We start from the raw sequence: 13,655 nt of genomic DNA, 5'->3' as shown, positions 1-13,655 counted from the left end.
CTTTGTCAATGTACACAACAGGCAGTCCAAAATTAAACATAAAGCGCATAAAATTATTTCAACCATAGAACAAGTGAAATTCCCTGTGTTTTCTTCAGAAAAGATACATTTCATTCTTTTTAGATATGTTTCATTCAGTTAACAAAACGGGGCAGCATGAAATACATTTGAAATCATGGCCAGCCTTCCTCTCGTCATCATTTTCTTTGAAATGCCTAGGATCCACGTTGCTTAAAATCGCTTTTACTTCTCGACATGATGCAGCTTCTACCTTGACTATTTATAATTTTCTCTCGAATTAATTGAACGCCACTTGTCTGGGTCCAAATGGTAGATGAGGAAGAAGAAATTCATTTTCAATATTATACTCACTTGGTCATATATTGTTTTTCATAGTTACAAAATTTTGCTTCTTAATCAATTAAGCAATATTTCGGTACAATATTTAACAGTCTCCTGAGCTATTTTTAAATTCAGAATGCATAGCTTATTCTCCCTGAAGAGTTCCAACAGTTTTACTGGGTTTACCCTTAAAGCACTTTCTAGGGAAAAGGGACAACAATATACTAGCACCTTCTTTGATAAGATAATACATCTTGCATCTCTTCAGTGTTCAACCCACTGTAATCGGGTCGGGATCAAAGCCTATGAAACTGCTCTGTTAAAGAACCACCAATGGCTCTGAATTACCCAATCCAGTGAATTACCCAATCTTGACACATTTTGGCATTTTACGCCATTGGCTCACTCTCGCTATTGACAGGTTTTTGTTTCTGAGAAATCAATCTCTCCTTGATTTCTTTCTACCTCCGGGTCCACTCCATCTCCACCTCCTGTGTTGGGCCCTCTTTGCCAGACCCTTATGTGGGAGCATCACTCAGGGACCTGCCTCGTGGCATTCCTGGGCAAGCTCTTCCAGGCTCAAAGCTTCAACTTTCAAATCCAGAGCCAGTGCCTACTCTTTCCTTCTACGTTAAGACCTATATACGTATCTTCTTCTTGGATATCTCTTTCTGCATGTCGGCCGGAGAGATTACCTCACTTGCTTCATCCATCCCTGCTTGAGCAATCTGTACTTTCTTCTGGGGACCTTATTTAAATTACCGGCACAACTATCCGGCTAATAGCCCAAGACAGAAACGTGGGAGTCATTGCCAATATAGTCCTCTCCTTTACTTTCTTTTCCATCACCAACTCCTGTCAATTCTGTCCCCTTAACAGCTCTTTACTGTCACCACAACCATGCTGCCATACGTTAGCACAGATCTTTAACCCAGCTGGGCTATTAAAATAAATAGTCTCCTATCTGTCCAACTTCCCTTCAGTGTTACTCACCCCCACGAGCCAACCAATCCATTCTCTGGTCTGCCTTTAGTTGTTTTTTTCTAACATGTGAACCTGACCTTGTTTCTCTATTTTACAGTAACACTCCAAGGGTTCTTGTTAGTTGTTTTGCAAAAATCTGATCACACGTCTGTCATTTCCCACCTGGTGCCGAGCTCCTTGACTATGTTACATCCAGGTGGTATCAGTAGCTTAGTAAGTGATAAATGTTGGTGAACAATAAACCCAGTCCAATCTTTCATGCAGTGGACAAGGCCCTTTATTTCATATACTTTGTATGTAATCCACAGTAACAATATAAATCAGCAAGTGAGGAACTTTCTACATAAAGAATTCAACTATTAGTAAAGATAATCAACTCCACCCAGCTAGACTGGGAGTAGCAGTTTCTGTGTATATCTAAAGGGGCAGCTTGTTTAAGTCACTGAATTTGCACTTACCTCTAGGACACGAGAAAACATAATCTGGTAACTGGATAGGGGATTGAGAGGAGAAATTTAAGGGCTGAAAAAGGTGTTACTCTGAGCTTTATGATTATTATTATTTACTTCCAACTTTGAAATTAACCTTGTTAATACTTACAATTTGCTGCATGAAGATAAATCTATAGAACTGCCATCACTGGGTGTATCTGGGATTGTGTCTTAATATTGTAAGAGGTTTACTCTGGAGAAAGGTAGACATTTTTGACACTAATGATAAGAATTAAGAATGGATGTGCCCATAAAAAGAAAGAAACAATTAATTTGCTCTTTCAGAGGCTTTAATATTCCCTTTCTCTTCCTCACCATCTGCCTTAATGAAATGCATGTCAAAGTTCACCCAAGAGCTGATTCTGTTTGACTTGAGCTGTATTGTGCCCCTAGTTCCTGATGATTTCCTTCCATCAGATTTACAATGCATCGGCATTTCTGAAATATATTTCTCAAGATACTTGGGGGGAAACAGAATTTCTCCATGGTAAAATAAACTTGGGAAATAATTCATTCCATATTCCCTTCTAAGGCAGCCTCAATAGATGTTAGCTAGTTAAAGAATCTGTGTGTGTGTGTGTGTGTGTGTGTGTGTGTGTGTGTGTGTGTGTGTGTAAAGAATCTGTGTGTGTGTGTGAGACCTGTGAACATCCTGCAGCTTTCTGCAGGATGAAATTGGTGTCCTGCTCTGATCTCAACCATTTTTTCTCCTGGTTTTTAGTGTGCACTTTCTATGGAAGCCTAGAGATTTCAACAACATTTATCCTGTCTTCTTTGAATCTGGTTTGTTTTCCCTATTCAGTCTTGGGTCCTGTTTTCATTATTGTTTTAAAATTTGTATTGGGGTCTAGTTGATGTACAATGATGTATTACTTTCAGGTGTACAGCAAAGTGAATCCGTTGTACATATACATATATCCATTCTTTTTTAGATTCTTTTCCCATATAAGCCATTACAGAGTATTGCGTAGAGTTCCCTGTGCTATACAATAGGTCCTTATTAGTTATCTATTTTATATTTTTCCTGGAGAATTCAACTCTTTCTGGTCTGGAAACGCTGCTTAAAATCCGAACTTGTCCTTGCCTCAGTAACTTAGTACTTTCGGGATGAGGACAGTACCTCATCATTCTGTGCATGTGTGTGTATACAGACATATTCAGGTACAGAAGTATATATAGATATTTTGCTTCCATTCTTTTAACGTTTCCACAACTCTTAAGTCCTCAAGTGTCTTGTGCCTTTGACCAAAGTGAGACGTGGATTCTTGAATTCGGACTGACTCCTCACTTCTTCATTATTCTACTCCTGCTGCAGGTTGGTTCCTAGAAATTACAGGGGGCTTTGTTGGCAGAGTAACTTGCTACCTTAGTACTCAGTATCTCTCTCAGCCGTTCAGGTGAAGTGGTCCCTGGACCCTTGCTCTCTGTTGGGCCACTGTATTATTCTCAGTTCTCTGCTCTCTCATCTTCTTTGTTAAGAGAGACCAAACCGAGAGCTTAGTGTTAATTAGTGTTTTGTGTATATTAAAATGAAAACTTTGCTACAGAAGTTTTGCTTAAGAAGTCTGCACCCTATTCATAGATCCTTTAATTGTTCCCCTGAGCCCCAGTGGGAGGAAGTGGTGCTTGTTTTATCACAGAAGTGTTTCATACTTTTTATGGTTATAGATGTTGATTTTAAGTCATTTATGAGGATCAGATAAAGCCATGGCTCCCCAGTTGTTATTTTCCAAGTGTTTTCATACCATTGCTATATTTATTTTTAGAAACACAGCATCGGCACTATTAATATCCTCACTTAAAGATGGAGAAATTGAGGCAAAAAAGGTTAAATGCTTGTCAAAATGAAGGACATAGTCCCTTGTGGACAGTGGAAATATCCCCATTAGGTCAGGCTATTAAGTGCATGGTTTAAAGGCATTTTTCAAAGGGTCAGAGGTAGCAAAGTTGGTAAGAGCATGGAGCATGGGGTTAGAGGGAGCATGAAGTTAGAGGGATCAGGGGCTTAATTCTGGTTCTGTATGTATTTGAGCAAATATTTAATTGTTCAGGACTTGCTTCGTAGGCTGTAAAATGAGGTAGTAATACTTATAACACAGGATGTTCAAAATATATAGGGAGAATGTTGCTGAACTCTGACTTGTGTTAGTTTAACGTAAGTGTGAGGTGCTTTAGTGGATATTAAATACACCTATACTCTTATTTTAAAAAGGAAAGAATGCCTACTGCCTTTCCGAAGAGGCTCAGAGCTGTCAAAGTAGAGTGTAGAGGGACAATTCAAAATTAGTATTGAACTCCATGTATTTAAATGAGATTCATGCCAGTTTGTTGCCTAGCAACCAGGGTATTTGTCCTTGCCGCCCTGTGGGGAGCTGCAGGGCAATTTAGCACAGGGTGGACTAAAAAGATTGCTTAGTGCAATGCAGCAGCCACTGTAAGGGAAACATGTGTTTCTACGAAACCCTACAAATATCAATGAATTCATTTCAGTGCTGGCTTACTCTGTTTTCAAAACTCCAGCCAATGTTTCTCAAAGTGTGGTCCACTAACTGCATGCATCAGGGTTACAAAGCTACAGTGGGGTGGTTAGGAAGAAGACTGAGACAAGTGTTCCTTCCAGAGGGCAGCTATAGCAAAGCCCACATGGGCAGTCGGCATCATGGTTCAGAGGCCAGGGGCCAGACGGCAGGGGTTGCAACGCCGGACCTGTCTATTCCCAGCTGTATGAGGCTGGACACGTTCCTTCATTTTTCTATGAAAGTTTCATCATCATTAAAAGGTGATGATGATGATAATGACGAAACGTATGTTTGTAACTACTGTAAGCAAAGGGCTGAGAAGCGTATCTGGCACAGAGTTAAGTAGTCAATAAAGATCAGCGGCTATTAGCTATAGAGGTCAAGACTTTTTGCCAGCATAATTCTCTGGGGTCATTTCTCATCTTAACCCAGCTCTCTGGTGACCCTTTTCTTTCTATCTACTGTCTCCAGGCTTAACTATTCATGTTCCATTATCATCATGTAATGTTTGTCTTCTTTCTATCCTAAGGCACAAGTTTCACTTTATCTCCATCCTTAAAAACAAGTACAACTATGGGAAGTTCCACAGGGTTTTCACGGCTAGTGATCCAGAAAAATTAGCAGGGAATAAAAGAGTTTCTTCCCAGGCTTTCTCCACTTTTTTTTTTTTTTCTACTTTAGATCCACACAGTTGGGAAAAACATGGTAAGAAGATCCATTCATGTTTCCAAGTCAGAGGCTCTGCCCTGAGATTTGGAATCTAAAACTTTGGCAGTTACCCGGCATCTGAGGTAAAAGGCATTTCACCTGACTTCTCCTTAGAGAAGTTCTTAAGAGAATCGAGAAGCGGAGGGTGGAAGTGAGTAAAGGAGGAATAATCCCAGCTGCAAGTAGTTGGAAGGAAATTAATATAGGAACAAAGGTGAAGGTGAAAATTCCTCCCCAGGAGAAATAGCAAGACAAAGGCATATTTTGTGGCCAACCTGTTCTCAGCTGAAGTGGACATTCTTAGAGAACTACAGATATAAAGGGATCGATGTGGCCATTTAAAGTCGTGGTGCAGAAGCTCATGAAAGTACAAACAAAACTAAAGGCCTCTAAGAACCCTAGAATATCCTTAGAAGTCTCCAGTGTTGTATTGACCTAGTTTTCAGGCCATCCTTTCACCAGAGAAAGGAGCTACACTTGACACCTTGGTTGGATCCAGAGATTGGGGTGTGGTTTCTGATTAGGTCCTGGGATTTCGTCTTTGAGCTGATTGGCCCTACCCCGAAGGCTTACCAGGCAATAAAATGAGCAAAAAAGCTGAAGTTGGCTGGCAACCCAATCCAAGGCCTCGAAAGCCTCAGGTACTAGAGACCCACAGGGGAGAGCTAAGAACCCCTGGTTCGTGTGAGAGCAATTTTCCACCCTAAAGGAGAGAGACTGCAGAAAATCTGGAACACACAAATACTCTATATACCCAAAAAGAGGTGCAAGGACCAAGAAAGGAAAGTCCCTAAGATCATGGAAATGTTTATAAGTCTATTCAAATTATACTATATTACAAATGATTAAGAATGGATTATGTCAGAGGAACCTAATTGGCTTCTATCATGGACAGAGAAGCCCAGCAGATAGAATCATAAAGCAAAACACATATGGGATTTTGATCTCTCCATATGATATTTTCATGATCAAACTAAAAAAAAAATAATAATAATAAAAGAATCTGATGACGTCTCTAAGGTGACTACCTAATAACTTGAAGAATTAAGTTGGATTTTAACTTTTAGAGAAAATTTTAGGAAATAGACTTGAGTTGCTTCCGATTCTGGCAGCATTTTTAGATATATTCTAAGTAATTTTTTTTCAAAATACTTTTTAGTTACATAAATTTGTTTGTAACATCACCACAATACAGAATATATACACTGAAAATCAATTTCTATCTCCTTCCTATAATCCCAAGCTTGTGAGGTAACCAATGTTATGAGTTTAATGGGCATTTTTTAATACTTTTTCTAGGCTTACATAACATATTTACATATTCACATTTTTTTTTAACTCTCCAATGATATACTGTGTATTCTGCAGCTTACTTTCTTCTCTTAACAGCATATCATGGGCATTCCAATTAATACACTTAAATGTATGTAATTTTTTTCCATTAGTTATTATTATAAAATATAGATGTGCCAAAATATATTCAACCCCACCCTTATCAACTGATATTACAAATTGTCTGGTGCTGCAATACTCATGCTTGTAATTGTATTTTTATGCTCTAGTGTATGTTTTTCTAATATTCATGTTGCATATTTATATGTATGACTTATAAAAGATACATTTGAATATCTCAAGGGGTGGGATAGGGAGGGTGGGAGGGAGGGAGATGCAAGAGGGAAGAGATATGGGAACATAATGTATATGTATAACTGATTCACTTTGTTATAAAGCAGAAACTAACACACCATTATAAAGCAATTATATTCTAATAAAGATGTAAAAAAAAAGATACATTTGAATATCTCAAAAGGCTATAGACATGTGAGAATTACAAACACTGTGTTATAGTGTTTATTTCCCTATAGTCTTACTATCACTAAATGATATTCAACTTAAATTTTTCTTCATTCAGATATTATACATCATTTTTGTTTTAATTTGTATTCTTATGATTACAAGTGTAGCTGGGCAATATTTTTTTGAGTTTTTTTTAAGCTAATTAATTTATTTTTGGCTGCATTGGGTCTTCGTAGCTGCGTGTGGACTTCCTCTAGTTGCAGAGAGCGAGGGTTACTCTGCTTTGCAGTGCGCGGGCTTCTAATTGCGGTGGCTTCTCTTGTTGCGGAGCATGGACTCTAGGCGTGAGAGCTTCAGTAGCTGTGGCACGTGGGCTCAGTAGTTGTGGCTCGCGGGCTCTAGAGCGCAGGCTTAGTAGTTGCGGCGCACGGGCTTAGTTGCTCCAAGGCATGTGGGATCTTCCCGGACCAGCGCTCGACCCCTGTCCCTTGCATTGGCAGGCGGATTCTTAACTGCTGCGCCACCAGGGAAGCCCTGTAGCTGGGCAACTTTGTACACCTCTTGGCCAACTTAGTCTTGCTCTTTTTGAACTTCCTGCTTCTATCTTTTTGCTCATATTTTCTTGGGTTATTTATCTTTTCTTATTAACTTGTAGAATTTTGAGTATTAGGAATGTGTGTGGGGCGGTGTGGCAAAAGAACATGAGTTGCAAATGAGTTCACTAACTATTTTCTTTTGGCTTGATTTATGTTCCATTCATCATAAAAATTTAAGACTTTTGTTAAATGTGTTAATTTTTCCATAACTTTCCACTAAAAGAATGTTTTCCTACGTTTTTATAACTTGCGTTTCTAAAATTAAGATTTTAAAAATTCATCTGGAATTAATTTTTACATGTACTGTGACATACAACTCTAACTTTATTTTTGTCCAAAATGGATAGTCAAGTGGTATTTGTTGAATTGTCTACCCTTCCCCAGAGAATCTGGAGTGCCATATTTACCATTTACTAAGTAACCATATGCACTTGGAACTGTTTCTTGATACTCTGTTTCATTTCACTGGCTTATTTTTTTTAATTTCAGAAGACAGGAAAAGATGGAGTATGTCTCTATTTTTTAAAGCTAACTTTTCTCTAATACCAAAGGAAAAAAGAAAACTAGAGTCAAAATTTCACTCATGAATATAAATGCAAAAATTTGAAAAAATTAGCAATTCTGATGTAGTAAAATATTAAGGTAATAGTACAACTTGAACAAGAAAGTTTATACCAGAAACACAAGTATGCATTCATAGGACAGCAACCTATTAATTTTATTACAGTGATAAATTCAAGAAAAAAGCTATTATGTCAATAGGCTGAATATGAATTTCACAACATAGGGTAGCCAGTCTTTATAAGCACTGTGGAGACCAAGAAAGGCCCTTCTTAAACATGATAAAGACCAAGAAAGACCCTTCTTAGACAGTTCTTTTGTACTTGAAACTGTCAGAAAACACCAAATCAAGAATAAGACAATATGCCTGATGTTAGCATTATCATTCAATATTGTTTTAGAGTTATTAGATAATAAAATAAGATAAAAATCAAAGAAACAATATACTTATTAGAAAAAAAGAAATTTAAAATTTTTTTGCAGATGATGTGACTACACACCTAAAAATTTTTTAAAAAACAAACTATTAGGACCAGAGAGTTTAGTAAGCTAGTTATCCATATTTGAAAATCAATAGCTTTTAAAAAATATCAGCAATGAACAGTAAGAAAAGGAAATGGGTTTTAAAAACTCTACTCACATTTGCAACAAAACTATAAAATACATAGAAATAAACAATAACAAAGTTAAAGATCTTTATGAAGAAAGTGAAACATTTTAGTAAAAAACACATAAAAAGACCTAGTTAAATATTCCCTGTTAGGCATTCAATATCATAAACATTTCAAATCTTACCTAAGTCAACACATATTTCCTGCAGGACTTTGCAGACCTGGTCTCAATGATTCTGATTTGCTTGTGTAGAAAATGATTTACCAACTCTTTTTTTTTCTTTCTTTTTTTAAACAGTGATGCCTTACTAGATATTAAGACTTCCTCTAAGGCGACTGTAAACAAAATATTATGGCACTGACGAAACATTTTTATCAGTAAATGTGAAAACAGTATACTCAGATATCCTGATGTTATCTGAATTTGCACTTTTTTTTTTAACCTTCTTAGGAGATGGTGTAATTCAATGTGAACTTTGAGAAAATAAATATGAAATGATGCAATTGGGGAAAAAAAGGCAAATCTATGGTAAAGATGATCTGGATTGAATAGTCCAAAATAAAATATGTATGATTAATCAGATTAGGATCAGTATGTACACTAATAAAGCTAGCTTCTACTCGCACAAATATGTTTAAGAGCTGAGAAAGGGTTTTGCTATTTTATGCAGCTTCATTTAAATCCTAATTGGGATACGCTACTTTCTCAGGATTAAAGACTGCATTTAGATCCCACTACTTTCAGTCTGACCTGTGCTGGGCTAAATGATATCATTGCATATTCTGTAAAGGAAGGACTGACTTCGTTTATTCATTCAATAGACATCTACTAAGTAGCTGTTAAGTGTGGGCCCAATTCCTGCCCCAAAGCCACCTGCAGTCTGGTTAGAAGAAGTAGCAGTTTTATAGGCCTCTCCTATACCAACTAAATGCAAGTAGATGCTACACCAACAGACTTTTATCAGTACCTTTAAGCTGTCCACATGGTTTTCCCATTAACTATTTCTATAGTTAACACTTGAAAGAAATATCTCTCTTAAAATAGAAACTCTGTTATCCAAAATTCTCACATACTATGGCCTTTCCTACAACTCAATCTAAACAAGGAAAATAAAATTAAATCTTTTTGTTAAGAATACTCAAATAAGGACTAATCTCCAAAATATACAAGCAGCTCATGCAGCTCAATATCAAAAAACCAAACACCCCAATCCAAAAATGGGCAGAAGACCTAAACAGACATTTCTCCAAAGAAGATATACAGACTGCCAACAAACACATGAAAGAATGCTCAACATCACTAATCATTAGAGAAATGTAAATCAAAACTACAATGAGGTATCACCTCACACCGGTCAGAATGGTCATCATCAAAAAATCTACAAACAATAAATGCTGGAGAAGGTGTGGATAAAAGGAAACCCTCTTGCACTGTTGGTGGGAATGTAAATTGATACAGCCACTATGGAGAACAGTATGGAGGTTCCTTAAAAACCTATAACTACCATATGACCCAGCAATCCCACTACTGGGCATATACCCTGAGAAAACCATAATTCAAAAAGAGTCATGTACCACAAGGTTCATTGCAGCTCTATTTACAATAGCCAGGACATGGAAGCAACCTAAGTGTCCATCAACAGATGAATGGATAAAGAAGATGTGGCATATATATGCAATAGAATATTACTCAGCCATAAAAAGAAATGAAATTGAGTTACCTGTAGTGAGGTGGATGGACCTATATTCTGTCATACAGAGTGAAGTAAGTCAGAAAGAGAAAAACAAATACCGTATGCTAACGCATATATACAGAACCTAAAAAAAAAAAGGTTCTGAAGAACCTAGGGGCAGGACGGGAATAAAGATGCAGACGTAGAGAATGGACTTGAGGACACGGGGAGGGGGAACGGTAGGCTGGGACGAAGTGAGAGAGTAGCATTGACATATATACACTATCAAATATAAAATAAATAGCGAGTGGGAAGCAGCCGCATAGCACAGGGAGATCAGCTGGGTGCTTTGTGACCACCTAGAGGGGTGGGATAGGGAGGGTGGGAGGGAGACGCAAGAGGGAAGAGATATGGGGATATATGTATACATATAGCTGATTCACTTTGTTATACAGCAGAAACTAACACAACATTGTAAAGCAATTATACTCCAAAAAAGATGTTAAAAAAAAAAAGAACTAAATGGGGTGAAGCGAAGCTTTATAAAATAAAGGGTTGGAAGCATTGCATTTACCTCTCTCACCAGTAAACTTTCTGCTTTGTGCTCTGCATCTTCGGGTACTGTTGAGTACAATGTTCGTATGTCCCAAGGAACTGTGGCAGTCTGAGAGGAACAAGGAAAGGAAATTAAGCCTTCCGCCTTAAAGCACTGGGCAGACCACTATATCAAAGGCACAATAAAGAAGTGTATGAGATCTTAGCATTTAAGGATAAGAGAAGACAGAGAAAGTTCCATAGTTCTTACCAATTTAATCTCTAGGAGGGAAGATTCAAACCTCTTTGGATTACCACCACTGGCATTACAGTGAGTCCCCCCTGCTCCATGGTTTCAGTTACACATGGTTAACCAGGGTCGAAAAATATTAAGTGGAAACTTCCAGAAATAAACAATTCATAAGTTTGAAATTGTGTGCTGTTCTGAATAGCATGATGATATCTCAAGCCGTCACACTCTGTCCCCAACATCCCATCTCATCAACATCTTCAGGGCTCCATGATCCACGATGACCCTCCTTCTGATGTATTGTCAGAAAGTTAATAAATAGTAGCCTAATACTATGTCACTACATCGTTCAACTCACTTCACCTCATCACCTAGGCATTTATCATCTCACATCATCACAGGAAGAAAGGTGAGTACAGTATCATAAGATATTGTGATAGAGAAAGAGACCACATTCACATCACTTTTATTACAGTATATTGTTATAATTGTTCTATTTTATTATTAGTTATCATTGTTAATCTTTTACTCTGCCTAATTTATAAATTAAACTTTATCATAGGTATGTGCGTATAAGAAAAAACAGTATGTATAGATAGAGTTTGGTACTATCTGAAGTTTCAGGCATCCACTGGGGATCTTGGAATGTATCCCCAGTGTATAAGGGAGGATTGCAATACTATACTGCAATTACTGTTTTATCTGTGAAGCTCATAATTTTAAGCTGTTTCCTTCCCTGCAGAACACAAAAATTTGGGCATCTGTATATTTTGACTAGTTTATTTATATTGGTATCTTTTTTGTTCTTAATGCTATTGATAAAATACATTTGAAATGAAAAAGAAAACCTACAAAATCTACATTATTTTAATCCTACTGTAAATAATCTCTTGAATATCCACAGGGTAAATTTAGCCCCTTTCAGAAGCCCTGTGTGTGTGTGTGTGTGTGTGTGTGTGTGTAGCCACTATTATGGTGGGAGAGAAGAAAGGGTACTCAGTAAATCTGGACCTTGAAGAAAATAAGTCATGTTTTTAGTGTCTTTATTTTCACTGAAATAAATAAAACATTTTCAACTTCAATGCTAAACAAACAGCTTTTTATTAAATGAATATACATTAACTAAAAATATAAAGAATCTCTTAATATAAGACATTTAAAACAGAATTCATAGATTGTTTCCCCTGTATATATCTTATGGGATGCCATAAATTGGTAACTTTCCATTAACAGCTACCAGCTTCCTTTAGTCTGTACTCCTTGGGGATTACAAGGATGCTGGGATGATGAATCTGTTAACATACACGGTACCAACAGTTGGGATCTTTTATTTTGTACATCCCCAAACCCACAAATGATTCATCAGCATTTCTAAAGCACAAAATAAGGTTCATTTGAACTGTTCTAGATGAAGGGCATTTTTTTCTAGACCAATTATTAAAACAGATGAGAGTTTTAAAACCCATCCTTACTTTTGGGAAGGAGAGGGGTCCAGGGAATTTAGTCTTCTGAGGTCACAGCTGCAGCCGCAGGCTCTGCCACCAAGGGCAGCATCGTTCTTTTTCTTCCAATCCTAGCCTCATATTTTCTTCAAATCCCCTTTTCTCTTCACTCTTGATATAAGTTCCTCGTGGGAAAGAAATTTGGTCTGTTTTGTTCATCGCTATAACCTCAGTGCCTGGTTGGGTGCTCAGTACTTACTTGTTGAGTGTGTTGAATGTGTGTGAGTAGGTAAATGTGCATTCTGTGTATGCATGTGGTGTGTGGGTGGCGTGCGTCTGTGTGAGCTTGTGTGGTTGCATGTAGCGTGTAAGTATGTCTGTGTGAATGTGTGTGTGTGGTGTGTGCCTGGTGTGTGAGTGTGATTATGCAGGAAGGTATGCTGTACTTGATAGCGTGTGTTTGTGTGCATGGCAAGTGTGTCTGTCATGTGTGAGCGTGTGTCTGTCATGTGTGAGCATGTATATGTGCATGTGTGAGTGGGTGTGGTGTGTGGGTATATCTGTGTGTGTGGGCGTGCACGCATGTACGTGCATATTGGGAGGATGGGATTTGGACACTGAAACAGGAAGAATGTCATGTGATTCTAACAGGATCAGAGGACAAAAATAATGATCAGAGGACAAAAAAATAATAAGAAAACTGTAATCAAGACACATTATATGGCAAAAATAAATGCTCATCTTGAAACACAGATACAGAGCCCCTCGGTCAGTGCATCTGCCCCAGGATTTGACTGCGGTTTGTGTGAAGAGAGTCTGGAAGTGCTTGCAGGACATGGCTGTCGATTTAAGCCAAGTATAGATACACGCACAGGGAACCATTACCTCCCACGTGAAGCGTGCTGGAGCCAGTTTAGGATTTATTATTATCTAGATTTTACATTTTTGATTCCTTTTGAATTTCCTTTTGCTAATTGCATCTTTTATGTTATTCACTCTGTTAGAAGATAAACAGTAAATAAACTCTATTGAAAGGTTGGAGTAGAAGACGAAAATCCATGGCTAAACTGAGCTTTGGGGTTTATTGCTGGATTTCAGTTGTCTGGGGATAACTTATTTCCTGTTTGGACAGATAATTTGCAGATAC

General features: G+C 37.7%; 1 protein-coding gene across 4 annotated transcripts in view; it reads right to left on the bottom strand.

The window, feature by feature from the left end:
• The window catches only part of DOCK10 (dedicator of cytokinesis 10), a gene marked incomplete at its 5' end in the record, with an annotated part of 280,108 nt that overhangs the window by 129,476 nt on the left and 136,977 nt on the right, over positions 1–13,655 (bottom strand). For all 4 annotated transcript variants that reach the window (XM_082658291.1, XM_082658290.1, XM_082658292.1 and 1 more), the window contains one exon: positions 10,857–10,946. In XM_082658291.1, the coding sequence (XP_082514417.1) occupies positions 10,857–10,946 (90 nt within the window). The remainder of the gene's footprint in view (positions 1–10,856; positions 10,947–13,655) is intronic.

Source organism: Grampus griseus (genome assembly GCF_964374135.1).
Source record: "Grampus griseus genome assembly, chromosome: 7".
In the NCBI taxonomy this organism is placed as follows: Eukaryota; Metazoa; Chordata; class Mammalia; order Artiodactyla; family Delphinidae; genus Grampus; species Grampus griseus.
This window is presented reverse-complemented; position numbering and strand designations above follow the sequence as displayed.